This window comes from Ptiloglossa arizonensis, chromosome 3, assembly GCF_051014685.1.
Source record: "Ptiloglossa arizonensis isolate GNS036 chromosome 3, iyPtiAriz1_principal, whole genome shotgun sequence".
In the NCBI taxonomy this organism is placed as follows: domain Eukaryota; kingdom Metazoa; phylum Arthropoda; class Insecta; order Hymenoptera; family Colletidae; genus Ptiloglossa; species Ptiloglossa arizonensis.
In genome coordinates this window covers 28,540,929-28,561,128 of record NC_135050.1, presented here as the reverse complement: position 1 = coordinate 28,561,128, position 20,200 = coordinate 28,540,929, and the positions used below count along the sequence as shown (strand labels likewise).

The 20,200-nt window shown below is 45.5% G+C and overlaps 1 protein-coding gene across 1 annotated transcript in view; it reads left to right on the top strand.

Annotated features, from left to right (window-relative positions):
- LOC143144986 (very long chain fatty acid elongase AAEL008004) overlaps positions 1-20,200 on the top strand; it is a 35,677-nt gene that overhangs the window by 10,377 nt on the left and 5,100 nt on the right. Inside the window, exons 2-4 of the mRNA XM_076307918.1 lie at positions 10,926-11,266; positions 16,725-16,862; positions 17,653-17,895. Of these exons, the coding sequence (XP_076164033.1) occupies positions 10,928-11,266; positions 16,725-16,862; positions 17,653-17,895 (720 nt within the window). The 5' untranslated portion in view covers positions 10,926-10,927. The remainder of the gene's footprint in view (positions 1-10,925; positions 11,267-16,724; positions 16,863-17,652; positions 17,896-20,200) is intronic.

The window sequence follows — 20,200 nt, the reverse complement described above, 5'->3', positions numbered from 1 at the left end:
AAGGTTTGCAAAGAGATGACCAATATATTTTGAAAACCACGATTGGACAAAATAGGGCATAGATGATTCAATTGAGCACGAACCAGGAAAGAAGAATTTTGCGTGCGAGTAGAGAAGTATTATAGATACCGTTACAATAATCGAAGAGAACTTTGTACAGGAATACTGACGTCAGAATGGACGGAGATGGAAATACATGAACATCGATAATATATTTCTCCTTCTGTCGAGATTCGCGGTATCGATCCTAGATGGTTTCGATGGGTCTAGAACTGGTACTTCATTATCGTATATCGTGAACGGTTATTGCGAGAGTAAAGAAGGTATCGAACGTAGATATTGACTAACGAAGGCCCAAATTCGATGCCCCGAGGAAATACGCGTAAATAAAAATTTGTCAGACACGATTCGAACGTACGATTAATCATCGCGAGTAACGAGTCGCGTTGAATGTCATTTTTGACGGGAGAATTTTACCGATGTATTGGTAACTCTCGTGGATGCGTACAAGAAACGATGGACGTTTTAATTTTCATTAGGGAACGACTCGTTCGAGGTGTCTCTCGCTCGTTACTGTTCGTTCTCGATGAATCGAAGCTCCAACTCGATGTAAAAGAAGATCGATTCGTGGAATAAAAACGCTACTTACTCCGATTGTACGGAATGGTGTACGTCCTGTTCGATTTTGCACAATCAGGGACTACCGTATCTCCTCGAATCGCGAGTAAAGTTATAAATACGAACGACGAACGTCCGATGATTGAAAACTGATCTTTTACAATCGTTCGTTTCACGAGTTCCATTGAAAATCATACGCGATAACGAAAAGTACATCTTCGCGAGTCTTGTTAACGAATCGGTAAAATTCTCGCCAGAAAATTTATCTTAACGCGATTCGGTTAAAATTATTCGTTGGTTACTCGACGATTCCGAATTTTTACCTGTAAATTTCGTATCGCTTCTACCTCGTGAATTCGAGTCCCGATTCGACACACTGAACGAACCGCGCGCGAGCCGTATACGCGTTTCAAAAGCGATAAACGAACCTGTCGAACGAAAGCGTAGAATTTCGCATATTTATCCCGCGTACGGGGAGAATCGTTATTTTCTCCCAGACAAACTAGAAACCAGGGCCGAGTTACGATGAAATCCGAAAGCGAGAAGCGCTGGAAGTAGGTGTAACAGACCCGGGAAAAATGGGCCAGAAGAGGGCCCCGCGGACCGCGCGTTTTATTAACTCCAGCGACCACGATTCACCGATCGAGCTACGAAAGTGTCGTAGAAATTTCACGAAAAACACTCCGCTTCTGGATACGCTACGGTTAGAATTTTACGGACGAGAGGAGAACAGGAGGTTAAGGTTAACGAAAAAACGGAAGAGAAATTCCATGGAAGCGGAACACGGGGCACGCAAGAAGCATAATACAGATGTCGATAATTGTTGCCGACGATCTGTCCGACGTCTGTGCGTAGAAAGCTGTATTTTCCATTTGCACGGCAATGGTAATTCGCATTTTAATGAATTCCACCGGCGGTGTTCTCTTTCTTTTTCTCTCCATCGAGAGAAGGAGAGCCTAATCGCTTCACGGGGCGGATAATCGAGAGCGGCTAACGACGGACACGCGCGGTCTGCAGTTTCATCGCGGCGCGAACTAGACGCTCGATGAAATCCCGAGAAACGATACGGAGGAAAGAAAAGAAAGGGAAAGAGACGTTCGGGGAGACGCGACGCGGAAAACGTTCGAACGCGTGTTACACTCGCTGCGAGATACGAGACACTCGACCGTTTGTTGCAACGATCTCGGAAGAAAACCGAGGCAACCTTGCGGTGCTTGCGCCCGACGAAGATCGTATCGATATCTTGTCAACCGGGAGATTTAAGAGGTACGAACGCGAGTAGAGAAACTGAAAAAGTGAACGATGAGTAATAAGGGCATATTTGGAAAGTTCGATAGATCAACCGATAGGACGTGGTAAATCAACCAGGACGATGAACATTTTTTAAACGAGAATCGCTACGAAGATACATTTCCAAGCTTTCCGGGTGACGAGTGTTTCGCAGGTGTGAGGTCAATCGAGGTGAATCATTAGTAACAAAATTCTTTATACATCTAATTTTCTACCGGTTGACTCTCGAAAGTTAACGATGCTCAATCGTACAATAGAATTCTTTCCCGTTCACGAACATCGGACAATGACCGGATAACGACCACAGAACAGATTCGTTGACGACAAACGTCTGACGCAACGATTACGATAGGATCGAGAAACATCGTAAAATACCTTTCGCGCGATCCGAGACCGAGCATAATTTTCATGGATGCGCTCGACCGGTATCAACGAGCCATTGTTTTTTCTTCTCGACGTAGAGCACCCATATCGTGTCGTCCGCGACAACTTTTTCCAGAACGGGTTCTGCCCCGTATCGAGACGAACAAGTCGAAGCAATTCGCGCGACATCTTCGCGCCTTGTTCGAGAACAAGACGTTCGAGCTAAATAGGCTCGTAGAATTCCACGAACAAGGTTGAAAATGTTAGTCGTTTCTCGAGTCAACGAGATTGCTCGGTGCATATCCATCTGGACTTTACGGTCTCTATCGTCCGATCTTCGAGGCCGATGTCCCAATTTCACTCAACGTCACGAATACTTTTGGTAGCCTCGATTACTTAACCCAAAAGCATGCGTTACGATGGCCTTTCGAAGATCGGAGCGAGCCCGGACCACTTACTATTTAAAGGAACCAACTTCTTCGAGCCTTCTGGTCATCGAAAAAAAGAAATTCAGCAACGAGCGATACTTCCGTTGCAAAAAACGATATTACCGAAGAGACCAACCAGGCTTATCTGGCTGGATTTGTCTCGAATGTTACTAATCGTTCGATAAACGGTCTCCAATTACCGAGCAGTTTATTAGCGCGTAATTTATGTCGCAGATTTCCCAACGATAAACATTAGCGACGAGTATAATTAACAGAACCGGAACGGAACATTTTCCATCGAAACTGTTGCCGATCGCGGCCGAATCACCGGCTGGTAAAGATTTCTCGATCCTTCTCGAATTTCTCGAAATTCGAAGCCCTTGTCCCGTGTCAGGGGCGTTATTAAAATTCTCGAGGACCCAGCGCGAGGAGAAGTTACCGGTGAATCGGGCCGATGGTTCCCCTCCGTCCGTGATCTCTCGCCAAAGAGAAACGTCCGCGATAAATCGTTGAAAGGGCTCCGCGATTGGTGTTGGCCGTAGCCTGCATATTTTCCGTAAATCGCGCGAGTAATTGGGAAATAAAAGAAAGAAGGCAGCCGGAGGGAGGAAAAACCGGAGGAACGGGAGAAATAGGAACCGTGGAAGAAAACGTGCGAGTTACACCGCAACCGGGACCGTGATAACACCGAGGAGAAACGTTACAGCCTGATCGGTGTTTAACCGGACCGTCGACCCACTTACCCACTAAACTCCGAGCGAGCGTGTTTTAGACGGTGCCGCTCGTGTAAGCATCGTTCTCGTCAACGAGGCATCATCGTCGTGTCGGTACCATTATCGCCGTACGCGTTCGAATTCTCTCCCATTGAGGCAAACCCGCGCATCCACGCCGCCGGGTTTACCTTTCTCTCTTTTCCCTCGGTGTCTCTTTTCGTGACGTCGCGACGCGATTCCATCCTCGTTCGTTTCACGGCCCCGTACCGTAATCGGGAACTTTCTCTGTAACGAGTACCGTTTCGCCAGCCGACGCCGCTCGAGCCACGTCGATAAATCAACGCGCACCGCGTTCGATGGGATACGGAGTACATTCCGCGATATACCATCGCTCCAATTGCCATACCGTTTTTTCTTCTTTTCTTGCGCCAATCGTTATTTACCGACTCTAATTGAACGATTCGGAACTCGTGGCTTCGATAAGAGACGAGGGACTCGCGACGTCCACGGAATCGACCAGCGACCATCCCAGCCGCGAAATTTATCGCGAGTTTCCTTGCACTTTTGGGTATCGTTCACCCAGTTTTCGCTGATTTTTTTTTTCTTTGTTTTTCTTACTAAAGTTCATCGATTCCGAACTCGAGTCTCCGACAAAAGTCTCGCGACGTATCTACGGCACGTGGTAATCGAATTCCATTCGTCGCATCTAAATAGAATCGTTCGCGATGCATTGTTCGCTTCAACGAAACAATTTCGCGTGCACTGCCGCTCGCGTTGCACTTGCCCATTATATTTATTTGTACGTCGATTTTCTGCTCGGTGTACAAGCTCTGTTGGCATCGAAAAGTCCCCATCCGTATAATAATCGGGTTAGTAATTACTTGTTTGCCGCGCGCAACGTGCGAACATTAATCGATCGTTGGGGTAGATTCGTGTCAGCGCGTAGAGGATTTCCAACACCGTGACGAGTTACCTCTTTATCTCGAGTGAGTTCGAACAACTCACCATTCCTAGCACCGAATGCTCACACGTGCAACGCATATGCCTCGTATAACGCACGAATACATCCGACTACACTTTTCTCGTACGAGTGTTTCCCAGACTAACACTGTGCTTTCGTATCGCGAAATTGATCAACCTTGTCCAAAGCTTCTCGCTTCGATTATATGCGTCGGTTATTAATATTACTCTTAAAACGAACCTGAGTGTACAAATTACAATCACGACTTATTTTACCGTCTACGGCAACTAATCGTTCGATGGTACATCGCGATACCTGTTTAATAAATATTAACTCGACGACGTTCGTAACACGAAACGATGTCTCCTCGATTTATTATCAAAGGCGATAATACTACGCGATCTTGACACGGTGTAAAAATTGCGAAACCGAACGAAAGAAATTAGTATCCAGTATTCGTTCCTCTCTTTGCACGCCGCGTGTTTGCTAATCCCACTGAAAGAAAAAAAAAAAGAAAAAGAACCAGTAGCCACGTCGCGAACAGATCGTATCTTTTCTTCGCGCTAGAATCTCGCGACTAGGTTACTCTGTCCATTTCACGGTAACCGATCGTTCCTCTCCCTCGGGATAGACGAACGCGTTTGTCCGTTCTCGGTTCCTCTCCGAGAACCGCATTCCGAACGAACGCGTAGAACGATCGTAGAACCGACAACGGTGAAGTCCGGAAAGGGGAAAGCCCGATGCAACAACATTGCAGCAACTTACTGAAAGTGGCTGCGTACGCTTCAGTTTTTTCGCGACTCGAAACCGCGATTTCGTTACGCTAAATGGCCCATCGGACCTCGTTGGCCTTAGAACATTCGACACAGCTACAATCGTGGCGCGTCTAACCGGTTCTGGTCTAATTACGGCAAGCTGCACCGCCGTGTCTAACGAAATTCAAGATTGCGTTTTCGCCCGCGATACATTGTGAACCTGACCATCCGATTCGAACGGAACACCGACAGCGCTTGCTCGACGAAGAGGTAGAGCGTTCGGAGACGTTTGTTCATCGATGGAAAATCGTTTCGCGACACGAGGAGAATAAAAAAAGTACCTCGATCCTTCTCTCGGGGTTTTCTTTTCTCATTCGAGTCGTATTCGATGCATCTCGAAAATGATCGTTAAAGTAGAATCGTTCGACCGGTTAACAAATCCACGGCCCTGTCTATCAAAGATTTTGCAATAATCTAAGTCGTTGGATCTTTACTTTTTACTTTCCAAGCCACGGGGAAGGAAAGTATCGTACACGAGTAAATTGTCGAAAATATTTTCGTCGAGAGAATAGACGTTTCGAGACATTCTGGTCGTATTTTGAATATTAAAAAAGAGAAATTCCGTTCGAATATGCATACGCGTGCGTACGTTAGTTAACAGAGTTGCGTCCTATCGAGCAAACGAGCTCCGATGCAATCTTTTATTTGACTTTTATATTATTGTTACGCCATCCGATTCGATTTTGTGCAAGAGCTCGCGAAGCCCGTAAAGTTCCAAATTCTGTAATATTCTATCGTTCGGAACAAGGTTAAATCTACTTACTTGGGGAGAAAGTTCGTGCGAAATGATTGTTGCCACAAGCGCATGAATAATAACTGAAATACTAGGACCAAATTCGAAAGAACGAGAGAACGTATGTAAATATTTGGCTTATCTCGATTAGCCGAGGCCCGTGTGCAATTCCTGGACAGCGAAAGTCAAAAGACGACACCCGTTGTCCGGTGTACAGTTAACTTCACAAGTTTCTTCTACGTGTAACATCCTCGTTCTCCATCGATACTTCCGGCACGTATAGTAAAACAACTCCTATCGAACCTTGCCCAATCGTTGGCACAATTAGATTCTTCTTCTCTAGCTTGCGCACATTTTTCCCTTGCATCTCATTGCAAAAGAAATAAAATACTTCTCGATCGACGAGATTTTATTCCTGAATCTAACCTTGCCCAATCGTTGGCACAATTAGATTCTTCTTCTCTAGCTTGCGCACATTTTTCCCTTGCATCTCATTGCAAAAGAAATAAAATACTTCTCGATCGACGAGATTTTATTCCTGAATCTAACCTTGCCCAATCGTTGTCACAATTAGACTCTTCTCTAGCTTGTGCACATTTTTCCCTTGCATCTCATTGCAAAAGAAATAAAGTACTTCTCGATCGACGAGATTTTATTCCTGAATATAACCCTGCCCAATCGTTGGCACAATTAGACTCTTCTCTAGCTTGTGCACATTTTCCCCTTGCATCTCTTATTGCAAAATAAATAAAATACTTCTCGATCGACGAGATTTTATTCCTGAATCGACCCTTGCCCAATCGTTGGCACAATTAGACTCTTCTTCTCTACCTTGCGCACATTTTCCCCTTGAATCTCTTATTGCAAAATAAATAAAGTACTTCTCGATCGACGAGATTTTATTCCTGAATATAACCTTGCCCAATCGTTGGCACAATTAGACTCTTCTCTAGCTTGTGCACATTTTCCCCTTGCATCTCTTATTGCAAAATAAATAAAATACTTCTCGATCGACGAGATTTTATTCCTGAATTCTCGTCCGTAGCTTCGAGGCGTGCAATTGACTTTCGCAGACCGGTGAATCCATCGATCTTCGATGTTCTAGATTCGAGTTGATTTCCAGAGCGAGAAAACTGCATTTTTCTCGAATGAAAACACTTGGAAAATTGACTTGACTTCGTCTCGGTGAGAAAATATGCACGAATGTCGTTTATCCGGCGCGGAAAAACTCGTCGTCCAGAAATACTCCGATCGAATATTCATAGACACGGATAAAGGCAGGGGTCCTTAGCTCGCTAGTTCGATCATTTTACGAGTACAAAAAGCGTGGAGAATTACCATTGTACTTGATGTTTTAAATGTCAACTACTCGCATTTTATTAATAACGTTACACCGATGGCTGTGACTGTTCGCCGCAGAAGTAAACCGGTTATTAGGTGCCAGTTAATGACCATTGAAAGAAGGAAAAGCGTAGAAAAGTGTCACCTGTCCTTTTTGCGAAATGTCTCGGCGGTAAAGTCCCCGTCGGGGATGAAACTGGTAACTGTCATGGAAATTTTCGTCGAATCGTGTGACTCGAGAACGAACGAACATCGAGACGGGAACGAAAACGTCGAATCGTTCGAAAAGATCGACGAGTCTGCGGAAAGCTTCTCGCGGAGAAAGAGATTCGTCCGAATCGGAAGAAATCGGGCCAACGAATCGTCGAACGTTGAACAGCTGTGCGCAACGATACGTGTATCGAATGATAACGAGTTGTCGATTATTGTCTCGAGCGGCACGACCTACTTGGAACTTAAAATCGAACGGATGGACTTTCCGAACATCCGAATACGATCTTTCGTGCAACCGGAGCACCGGCCCGATTCTATCGAAATCTCGAATCTTCGCAAACATTCACCTTCTACCGAGTGATTCTACGCTCCGGACGACCGAAATAAATATTTCCAGAGAACCGAACATTTAAAAATATTTTTTTTCTCACCAACAACTATGCATGCGCGGACTGCGGAACCGTCACAATTACTCATCCTTTTCGCGCGCGAAATCACTTTTCTCGAGATGATATCGCTGGTCGGAAATCCACGATAAATCGCACTTAATTGCCACCTATTACACGAACAATTACAACGTGCAAATACGATTTCAACGAATGCAAATAATACCAAGGTTTCGACTGTATTTCAGGTTCGATTAGAATCTAAACTAGTTTCTCAGCGATCGAACTGGAATACAGTCGGTACGTGGGTACGGTGGAAAAATGAAAATTATATTTACGCGTTGAAATTGAAATTAAACGGCGCCCAGTGTCGAAATAAATTATCGCCTGGGATTGCTGCACTCGTTCGATCTTATAATATCAAACCGACAGAAGAACTGCACCGATACGAAAAACCTGATTCTTGTAGGAACTCGAGATCCGATAATGCGCAACGAAAACACTGTAAAAGCGAAGCTCGAGGAGTCAAGTACAATACGTGGATCCGCACGGTGTAACCTGGATTCTCGTGGTCCTTTTAAAGTCTTCTTTTGAAAGGTGTCGGATGACACCAAGCGGCTTCCACACCTAGCCACGTGTAACCGGCTATTCTCGAGCGAGTCGCTACGGAATCTCATTAAACTCGTCGAGCCGTACGTATATCCGGCCGTTGAACGCAATAACACCGTATCGTTGTAATTCGCGAAGAAAAAGGGGAGCACGAGATTACCGCGGGCCATGTTTTTAACGAATCGGAGAGCCGCGGTGTAAACGGGTTGTCCAGTGGCGTTGCGTCAACGCAAAATCGAACATTTCATACCCACGCCTACAAGCTAGCAACACTTGCGAAATCAACGTTGCGAAATGCAACACCGGTCCCGGGGGAAATAGGAAAGGGGTGGACGATTTTTCGTTGGTAATTGCCCAACTTGGAGGTCCGAGACTCCCACGGACACGGTAGGTACTCGATACCTTGTAGACCGGTCCTGTGTTCGCGTGTACCAACAGAACCGAACCGTGAGCACCCGAACGAGTTCGATCGAGCTCGCTTTGTTCGAGCTAACCGTCACACGGTAGCTCGGCTAACGAGCAAACCTGACTCGCAAGTAGACCGAAATACCCACCAAATATATCCTACCATTTTATACCGATTATCCACTTCGTAGAATTTTCCCAACAGCGCGAGATTTTAACTTTTCTGTAGAGAAGAAGAGAAAGATTCTTCGACTTTTTTCTTCATTGAGATTTTGATTCTACGAAGAGAAAGATTCTTCGATTTTTTTCTTCATAGAGATTTTGATTCGACGAAGAGAAAGATTCTTCGATCTTTTTCTTCATAGAGAGTTTGATTCTACGATTTATTCGAATCGCGTTCTAGAGTTTTATAGTATCCAGGACACCCCGGTTATCGATTTATCGCGACGATCGTAGAAGAAACGCGACGAGAACGAAAGAAGGTCGCGTTCCGTGAGGTAGATCAACGTGTACGAGTGAAAACGATGCGACACAATGACGATCCTTGAGGATGACGTCTTCGACGAACTTCCTGACCCGTCGCGTGCAGCTTCCACTGTTTCGTACGACTCGATCGTCGATCAACTTCGTTCTCTTCGGACGTGCGCGATTCCGCGATCGTGCATCGAATCGTCGAGTAGCCCACGAACCTCCCTGACTCGAATTCGACCGCAACCTGATGCCCGTAAATCAGGGGAGATCGTTTTAGTCACGTTCAGTCCTCCTCTTTTAATGCGGATCGCATCGCGCGTACTTTCAGGATAATTCTGAACGTATCGATATTGAGAAACCGACCGTGAAGGATTATGGGGAATAGACTTCTTATAATAACGATTTTTTAGCTGGAACATTGAATTCATTTGCGAAGAATTCTGCGGTAAAATTAACAGGTGGAGATAATCACGATGAACGATGTTGCGTCAATCGACAGTCAAGATAATGCAATTGAGAAAACGGTGTAACCAAACTTTTAAATCTACTCGGTTAATATTGTTCAATTAATGCGGTCCTAACGATGAAGAATTATTAATGTTTCCGCTTGTGAATTTAACGGAGTATTTTTTAACGATGCCACGAAACTCTCGGATCAAAATTTCTCTGGAAAGTATTACTTCCAATTTAAAAAGTGATCCTAATCCAACTTTCTTCTCGACACGAACAGTGTTCTCTTCACCTTAGACGAAACAAATCTTCCTCGAGTGTACTCGTCCTGCATCGAGCTTAAGTATCATCTGAGATTATGCGATAACGCGTGCTCGAAAATTCCCTAAAACGTTCGAGATTAGGCTATTCGAATCGGTGGTCGAAACTACGAAAGAGAGAGAGAGAGAGAGAAGGGAGAAAAAACGAAGAGGAATCATTAACCCTTTACGGTCGTATTAAATTTGGACATGGGTGTCGTACTGGTCGAAATTAATCTTGAAAAAGAAGTGATACGCAACATTTAAGATTACGAAGGATGAACAAGATTTATTAATTCTTCCGTGAACTTTAGATATATGTTGTGTACAACAATGTATTTTAATGTAATGTTTCTATGTAAAAATTATATTCTATAGCTCTCCATCGTGTGGTACCTTTCAAAAACGATCCCCAACGTACAGCCCTATATGTCCTTTTCGACGACACGTATTGCAAAAATAATTAGTTTAGTGTCTTCCGCCCTTAATCTTTCCGTTCGAACGTACAAAACAATCTTTACTTTTTACATCTTCATGGTAAGAACATCTTCCGCAATATATACAGTTTTTTATTCAAGAAAATCATTAAGCCTTTCCTCTTTACCGGACCCTCTTACTTCTAATAGAAGCACCGTATTGATTCGTGAACAGATTCTTTGAACATTCATTTTCATTCAGAAAAAATGTAAACACACAATTGAATAAAGTACAAGATCAGTACGGTTCCTTGTTCTAGTGGCATACTAGTGACATACGACTGTAAAGGGTTAATATTTTCCGCTGGAAAATTTAACGGAGAAAAGAGTTTCTATCTGTCCGTTTGTTTACAGAAATGTCGTCTGCTGCGGCGGAGTTGGTTGCCGAGAGGGAGCCGGAACTGAGGATCGAGATGACGGACATGAACAGAACGTTCGTGGGCGCTCAGGGACTGGTCCGAATGGCCTTGGATCAGTACACGGAAATCCTGACGACCGTTTCCGACCCGCGAGTCAGCGACTGGCCTCTGATGGACTCCCCGATCCCGACTTTTCTCATCGTGCTACTCTACTTGTACGGAGTGACGTTGTTCGGGCCGCGTGTGATGGCCAATAGAAAACCCTTCAAACTCAGGGGAGCTCTGGTCGCGTACAACGCGTTCCAGGTCGTCTTCTCGTTGGGTATGCTCTACGAGGTAAGCTTACAGTGGACAACCAATCATTTCTAAAAACAATTCGCGTCTCGTGAATCACCCGGAGGGTCCAACTATAGGTACACTTTTTTGAGAAGTTGCACCTCGAATTGTAGATTTCCTCGAGACGTTCGAAAGTCCATCGTGATAATATAAAAACGAGCATAGTTGTATTGTGTTTCGACAATTCGATAAACTTCTGTTGTAAAGTTTAAATTATAATATCTAGTTTATTATAATACGCAGGGATTTCGCGTCCCGTGAATCACCCAGAGGGTCCAGCTATAGCTACACTTCTTTGAGAAGTTGCACCTCGAATTGTAGATTTCCTCGAGACGTTCGAAAGTCCATCGTGATAATATAAAAACGAGCATAGTTGTATTGTGTTTCGACAATTCGATAAACTTCTGTTGTAAAGTTTAAATTATAATATCTAGTTTATTATAATACGCAGGGATTTCGCGTCCCGTGAATCACCCAGAGGGTCCAGCTATAGCTACACTTCTTTGAGAAGTTGCACCTCGAATTGTAGATTTCCTCGAGACGTTCGAAAGTCCATCGTGATAATATAAAAACGAGCATAGTTGTATTGTGTTTCGACAATTCGATAAACTTCTGTTGTAAAGTTCAGATTATAATATCTAGTTTATTATAATATGCAGGGATCTCGCGTATCTAGCAGTATAGTTATTGTATATATAAGAATATAAAGTTCGAAGAAATGCGTGTACAGTGATATGTCTCGATGTGAACGACGACAGTGTCGTGTGGTCTTTCTGACTCTGGACTTGGAACTCGACTGAAAAGAAAAACCAAAAGGAAAACGGCCACACCGTTGACATCGACATTTGGCACCCTTAAGATCGTTGTTGCATTCGTTCCAACAACTTCGAAATAGAAAAATTTAAGGAGAAACAAGGCCGAAATGTAACAGAACGACAGAAAGAACGAGAGTGAGTCTCACATTCGTGTATCTTTGACTCTCGAAATCGAAACGATAAAGAAAAATATAGTACGCGGGTATTGAACGTTACGGTATCGATGAAGCATCGAGTGTACAGTCGTGGAGAAATTTTGTGCAAGAGGATTCAAATACCGAGTAAGGATCGTATTCCGTGAAATGATCCGGCGTACACGGCCCTGGCGTAACCGCGAGAGGTCGACCTCGTGATCAGAAGCAGTTAAGAGCTTTTCGTAAAAAGGGAAGCAAGTAGTTTCGTTAGCGCTAATGGCTTCTAACGTGACGAAAAGAGGTAAACTGGCTGTGGTGCGTCTCGCTCGTTCCAAGGTCCCGGGAACGTTTCAAAACATCACGGACAGCTTTCTCTAAATCACGGTGATTAAGAGGTTTTGATGGTCGCAACGATGTACCGGCGTACCGAGAGGTTCACGAGAGATCGATGCACCGGCGGGTTCCAAAGTTCATGGTTCCCAGACCTCTCTCCGCGGTGAATCGTAAACGCAAGTGGGTCGCGGAACGAAAATGTCAGCCACCGTTCGAGAAAAATACCTCTGGTATGGAAATGCTCGATGGTCGAAACTTCGTTGGATCTGAGGTGTCAACGTGCAACGGTGAAAGCACGCGAAGGGCGTTACGAACAATGCGTCGATCGTGCTACCAAGTGCACCTACGAAGAGTCGATCCTGGAACACGAGCGACCACTTGTCGCTCTACGAACCGAGATGAACGTTACGATATCGTTTTTCGTAAAGTTACGCTCTGACGCGATGGTCTGGCAACGAAAACGATCCACGTACAGTTTCTAGTAATTACTCTGCGACACGGTTACGAATGCACGGGGGAGTGGAGGTATTCGAAGAATCGGCCATTACCAGTTCGCGTATCGGCGATCCAGCTCCTTTCCTTTTCGAGAACACGCGATCGCTGCTTCCGATACTCATCTCGTTCGAGAGACACGCGCGCCGAGTAACGTTCGAATCCGACGATCCGGATTTATCCGCGACGCGCGTCCGATGAACCGTGACGAATCTCGTAGACGATAACGTTACGATCGACGTTGAATTCCTCGATCGACCACTAGGAACGGTAATCGCCTCGACGGAGCAGAAGCGAAGAAAAAAATTGATCACCAACGCGACGTACGTCGATCAACTTCCTCGGAAATCGGAGAATTTGTTACGCGTTGAAATAGAGAACCGGGCGATTCGAGCAACCGCGCGTTGACGTCAACTATGGAACGTAATCCCGACCGGTAGAACCTTCCGAAACGAAAGTAAATCGAACCAAGTTCCTTAGATTCGATTCGACGACTTTCTACGTTGTCCTTCATTTTTCTTTCTTTTTTTTTTATCTACGCGCGTTCCAACCGTTTCGTATCGAAGACCTCGCAAAGTTCTCCGAGCGTTCGCGAGACGATCTTCGTAAAAAGTTGCAGAGAAAAGAGAAAACGACGAACCCCCGAGGTATCCACCAGCGACCGAGATTCATCTCGAAGGTCTCCAAGGACGCGCGAGTCGTTCCCTAAGTCCGATCACCTTGAACCAGTCTTCGCCCGTTCGAGCGGACTTTGCTCCCTCTCGGTCAATTTCGACCGCAGTCGATTGCGAAACGAGCGACATTCCCATTTCAGTGACCAACTCGGCGCAACCACCTTGCTTAATGAACCGAACCGATGTCTTCTGGCAATTCCACGATAACGTTGACAACACCGGGCATCCGTGCGCCGGGAAACTGTTCCCGCTCAAGTGAACGCCTTAACGAGGAGTTAATCATCCGACGCGAAACACTTCTCACTCCATTAAGGTTCATATGTCGGGCTTAACGTATTACGGAACAACTACGCGAGAAATTAGCGTTACAGCGATACGTTCGTTGAACAAATTCCGGGTTCCGCTTCACCGGTGGATCGGGGACACTGGACAACTCTACGAGTGCTCCGATCGGTGTTTCTTCGGATTAGAACCATCTTTCTATTTCGATAAAGCTCGAATGGAGTAACGGTTCTCGATACCTCTCGACCTTGACGAATATTCCGTTCTGTAAATTCCTCGAGTTCGATTATATGAAAAATGGCCGTAACACGAGAAAAGGGTGTTCGTGTCTCCGATTTATCGTCAAAGGTACCACGTGTTATGTACGATGCATCGCGACTGTTTTCCTTGCAGCGTATTCTGTGTTCGCGTTGCTTCTTTTAAGCATCTATGGTGTGGATAGTACAATGCACGAGTTGCTCTCTCGAGAACAGTTAAGATCGAATGATTTCTTTTTTTGTTTTCGACACTTCGAAACTCGACCCGACGATCGCCCGGTATTTTTCACACGCGAGAAACGAACGAAGTGCAACGATACGTTCTCCGTCGTGTGCAATAGTTTCACTTTCGAGGAGAGGACGAATTTTTACGAGACCCTTCCCGCGAGAAGAGTTTCTCCTTGGGCCAGGATCGACTCGGAGGAACACAGTTTCCCGCGAAACACAGTTCCTCGAAGAGAAATCAGCGTCACGAGCTGTCGATCCAGTGTGTTCCTTTTGAAAAACGCGGACAGACAGAACCCGATTGCGACAGCGTACCCCCGAGCCAACACCGTTTCCATTCGAGTTACCCGAACGAAGCGATTCGAAATTCCGAGCGACACAGCCGCGAAATTTCGCCGGTTTCCATCGCGATTGCCAATCGTTCGGGCAACAAAGCGGGGTAAGAAAGCGCGGCTCGGTGTACAATTTTACGGAAAGAAGAGAGAAGCTAGGCGCGTGAACTCGACGCCGAGGCCTTCGAAGGGAATTGCCCAATCGATTTGTACACTCCTGCGTGGTTCGTTAAAGGCGAAGCATCCTGTTTTCGACTTTCCACGAACCGTCCGTTCGCGATTACGCGCCTCTAGAGAGCAACGTGTGCTCGTTCGGATCCCAGTACGAAGAATCGCAGCGACGTTGGAAACGAAGCTGCGATGCACTTGACCGCTGAGTGTCAACGATCGGAGAACGATACGGAATTCAACGAATGTTGGTAGAAACGATCGAAGCACCTGAAAAATCGATACCTTTGTATATACTAGCCGTGAATTGATTCGTTTCGTCGCTCTCTGTCGAACCAAGGACCTGTTACCCTCTCGTCTATGCTCGGTACTCCGGGCTCGAAAATTATTTTCAACGAAAACGTTTACCAGCTCCTGCGACAACTTCGATCTGAACAGCCCAGGAATTTTCGCTGGAAAAATTTACCAGCTTCTGCAACAACAATTTCGACCTGTGTAATCGAAGAATTTTTGCTGAAAAAATTTACCAGATTCTGCAACAATTCCAACCTTTACAGCCCAGAAATTTGCGCTGAAAAATTTACCAGCTTCTGCAACAATTTCGACCTGTGTAATCGAAGAATTTTTGCTGAAAATATTTACCAGATTCTGCAACAACAATTTTGATCTGTACAGCCCAGTAATTTTCGCTGGAAAAATTTACTAGCTTCTGCAACAATAATTCCAACCTGTACAGCCCAGAAATTTGCGCTGAAAAAATTTACCACCTTCTGCAACAACAATTTCGACCTGTACAATCGAAGAATTTTCGCTGGAAAAATTTACCAGCTTCTGCAACAACAATTCCAACCTGTACAGCCTAGAAATTTTCGCTGACAAGATTTACCAACTCCCGCAACAATAATTTCGTCCCGTATAACTACCTCCAAGAAGAACATCGTCGATTTCACGATCTCGCAGAGTCATTGATAAATCGAGGCTACCGAGCTCGAAACGTACTGGAACAACATTAACGAAACATTATTGGCCATCAAGTTGGAAAGTTACCTACACGGTTGATCGTTCTCTGACCGAGAGACGTTGGATCCTTGTTAGGTGACAAATATGTATCGGGTACCGAGAAAGTCGAGCATCGCAATTAAGCCGGAGTAATACCGTCAACGTGTAACCGTTTTACGTCTCTTATCGTTCAGAATCGCCTTCGAGATACGATCGAACTTCTTTCGAACGGACGGCTGGTCTCGTTCGATCTTAGATCGTATCTTAAAATTCCTGTCTAAAGTGGAATTAATATTCGAGAGAACACACCCGGTGGAAAATTCAAAGAATTCACTCCGCTGTGACATAAGCAAAACAATACTTCGATCTTGGTTGTAACGGGATCGCTACTGCGATAAGCAAGAAGCAATATTCGAAAGTACGATTCTGAGTTTCGTAAATAAGAAAACCTAATTAAAATTGTGTTAACAATAGTTGGGAGAATTGCGTTCAATATTGGCTACACGAGTTCGATGACTTAAATTATATTCATTTACACAAACGTATCGCTATAAATAACACGTGCTCGTATTATTTTTCTTCCGGTTAATGTTTCTCCTCCCGCTTGAATCTTTTTACCGAGTAGCCGATAATCGACGAGGAAATTTTATCCCTCGATCGTATTCGCTCGGCGACAAGAAACCGGAAAATTAAAAATAGAAACGAAACGAAAAGTAAGTACCTTGACCCTGAATTCTTGTTTCGCAGCACCTGATGTCCGGCTGGTTGTTGGATTACAGCTACAAGTGTCAACCGGTGGATTACTCCCACAACCCGTCCGCGCTGCGAATGGCGAACCTGTGTTGGTGGTACTTCATCAGCAAATTTACGGAATTCGCTGACACGGTAGGTAGAACGAGATCCTCTCCGAACGAATGCAACGAATCGTAAATGAAAAAAAAAAAGAAACGATCGATCGAAGAAACGATTTTACTCGGGGAAGCCATCGAGGATAAAACTGTCCGCTCGCGATCAATCTTCCGGGTTTCTTGGTTCGCATACCGGCGTAGAAACCGGCCACTGAAGCGGAAACGCGAAGTTTCGGCACAGTTTCGATGTTTTTGCTTTTCCTACCGGCAAACTGTTCCTCCCTCCGCGATTAAATCGAACGATCGCGGTGGAATCGGTCGAAATCGCGAGAAACTCGAAATCGCGCGCGTCAAATTCTTCAAATCTCCCGCGAACATTTCGTACAGAACCGATCCGCGGTGGTCCGCCATGTTTGATCTCGATACGGACGAAATTCCTCGCGAAGTCTCAGTTTCGATTACGCGGGATATACGCCGAGTGTGTCGAATTCTTTATCTCGTTTCTTACTCACCGGATTTCAATTCTCCAATAAAACCGTTCTCTTGGACACATTTGGCGCGCGTTTCTCGATTAAAGTTGACCAACCGTGGTCCGCCATTTAATCTCGCTACGAAAGAAATTCCTTCCGAAACGAAGCGTCCGATTCTTTGCCTCGGTTCTTACACGATTCTCGAAACCACTTTCTTGGGTAAATGTTCACGTTTGTTTCATAAATAGAGCCGACCAGTAGCGATCCACCGATCGAAAATCGTTGCGAAGTATATTTTTCAATTTACGAGCGATCGATCGCGGCACAGAATTGATCTTTTCCACGAACGTGTTTCAGCTGTTCTTCGTCCTGCGCAAAAAGGACAGCCAAGTGACGTTCTTGCATCTGTACCATCACTCTCTGACGCCCTTGGAAACGTGGATCTGTGTGAAATTCATCGCCGGTGGCCACGGCACGCTGGGCAATCTCATTAACAACGCTGTACACGTGATAATGTACGCGTACTATCTGGTGTCCGCGATGGGACCGGAGTACCAAAAATATTTATGGTGGAAGAAGCACCTTACCACCGTGCAATTGGTAGGTAGATCGGTTCGCGAACGCTCCAGGTACTTTACCTACTATTTTTTTTTTCTTCTCGCAACGTTCGTCTTCTTTTCTCGAGAAAAGAAACGCAGCCGAAAAGGTGAACGGAATAGACGATAGAAATTAGTTCGTATCCCGAATCGTTTAATCTCTAGCAACAGATTAAAGTCGTACCGAGTCCGTATCGATGTTTCCGTTTTTTCTCGATGCGAGCGTATTATTGAATTTCCCTCGACGAACGTTCAGTTTGCGATTCGTTCGCAATCGACGTCCCCGAAAAAATCGTCGAACGTTCCCAGTGACCGAATAAATTCGCACAATCATCTAGGTTCTGTTTCTAGTCGCAGTCCGCTCGCCAATGACGGGAGATTGCCTGCAACTGAAAAACGAACCGCTTCCGAGCACAAGAAGTAACGCAGTTCGATCGAGGTGTACCGATCGATCGCGAAAGAACGTTCACGATTTTTATCGTTTCGTTACCAACGTATCGCGTAACCAACGATCATCCATTACGAGCGTAATACTCGTGCACGTAATCACATCGGTTAATTGACAACGTTACTCGACTTTAGATTGGATAGTTTCAACGGAGGAGCTGGTTCAACGACAAGTACTACGACGCGATTGAAAACGATGCACAGAAGAGTAAATCTCGTTGCGTGAATCTTCGAACGACGAGAAAAGCATCCGCGAACTCGAAGAAAGTAATCGAGAAAGAAACGCGAATATAAACAACCTGCTCGAATCCGCGCAGAAACGATCGAGGAGAACGATTCATAGTTTTCAAGACGTGACGACATCGCGTGACGATAGCACAAATACGAATGGCGTCACTGTTCCTTCGAAACGGACATTTTCACATCCACTTCGAAATCCTTTTCTTCGATTCGTCGAGTGCTAAGTGCCCCTGAGGATTGACGATCCTCCGTACACTTCTGCAAAGAGCGAAGACGAACACACACCGCACAAGTGGGACAACACGAAGCTTGGACGATGAAAGGAATCGGCGATGACGTCGAGAAGAATGGTTTTATAAACGATCTCATCGGAACGATCGTCAAATTGCGGCATCTTTTAGAAGATACTTCGTCGTAGGAAAAGGAAACTCCAAAGAATACAAACCTGATTTCTAGTATCGTTCCTCGGTTTACTTTCGGACTAATTTCTAGCAACAATGGACAAACCGATCCGTGCAACCTTTCTAAAACCACGTCGATTTGAACGGTCGATAGCTTGGAAAGATAAAAAGAAAAGGACCGACGTCGATTACCGCCGAGAGAATAGTTAAAAAAATTCATAGACAAGAAGTCGAAGTTTTCGTACAACTGGAGGAATATTTCTGACACCGTGTCTCCTGAAGACGAGCATTCTTAAACGGAAGCGAAAACTAGTTCGCAACTTTGTAAATACTAGTTTTTCAGCTCGCGTTCATCGAGACCTCTTTGCTCCTCGGGGAGCAGTGTCCGCTCCAAAAACAACGAACCCTTTCTTCCTCTCGACGCGTATAAAAACGAGACGTTTGCCAAAACGTCGACCATCCCCAATCTTTATGGAAGATTCGATTCGAAAACCAGGATAGCTGCGAGAAAACTGAAATCGGCGATCGATCGATCAACAGGGACGAAGGGAAGAAAAGAAAGGCGTCGAACACCGTGGCGGATAAATTCTTAATCATCGAAAGCAGAACTCGGCGGTGTGTTTGTCCGGCACGTGCGTGCACGTGACCACGTCGAAAGATCGCGCAATAAACGGCCAACGGGCACCGAATACTTTTCAAACGCGAGATTCGCGATACCTTCGTGTTGCGCAATTAGCGCGAGTCGCGGCCCGGACGGATCGTAGAATCCGCGACATCGACGAAAGTGAGAGGACGCGTCCGCAGGGTGCATCGCGATGCACGCTCGCGCGAGCCAGCGAAACGTATACGTTTCGACCGGATAAGCTCCGGGAACAGTTGCAGCAATCGGTCGATCGACGGGAGTAGGAAAACCAACGATCAAGATTCAATGGACCGCGTAAGCGACTCGCCAATAGCGAAACAAATAGCCGTTCGCTCGAGGAACGTTATTGTGTGCAAATCGCGCGACACGAACCGACCGTAACCGGTCGTTCGTGGCGGCGATCTCGGGGTCGCGTCGCGATCTTTCGACGCGCCCACGTCCTGGGAAATCGCGCGTACAAATGATGGAAAATCTCCCGCGAACCGAGAACCTCGATCCCACGGAACGCGGCCGGCAACATTCTCGATGCTTCGAAGAAATTGTGCGTACCGACTATCCAGACGGAACATCGAAACGCG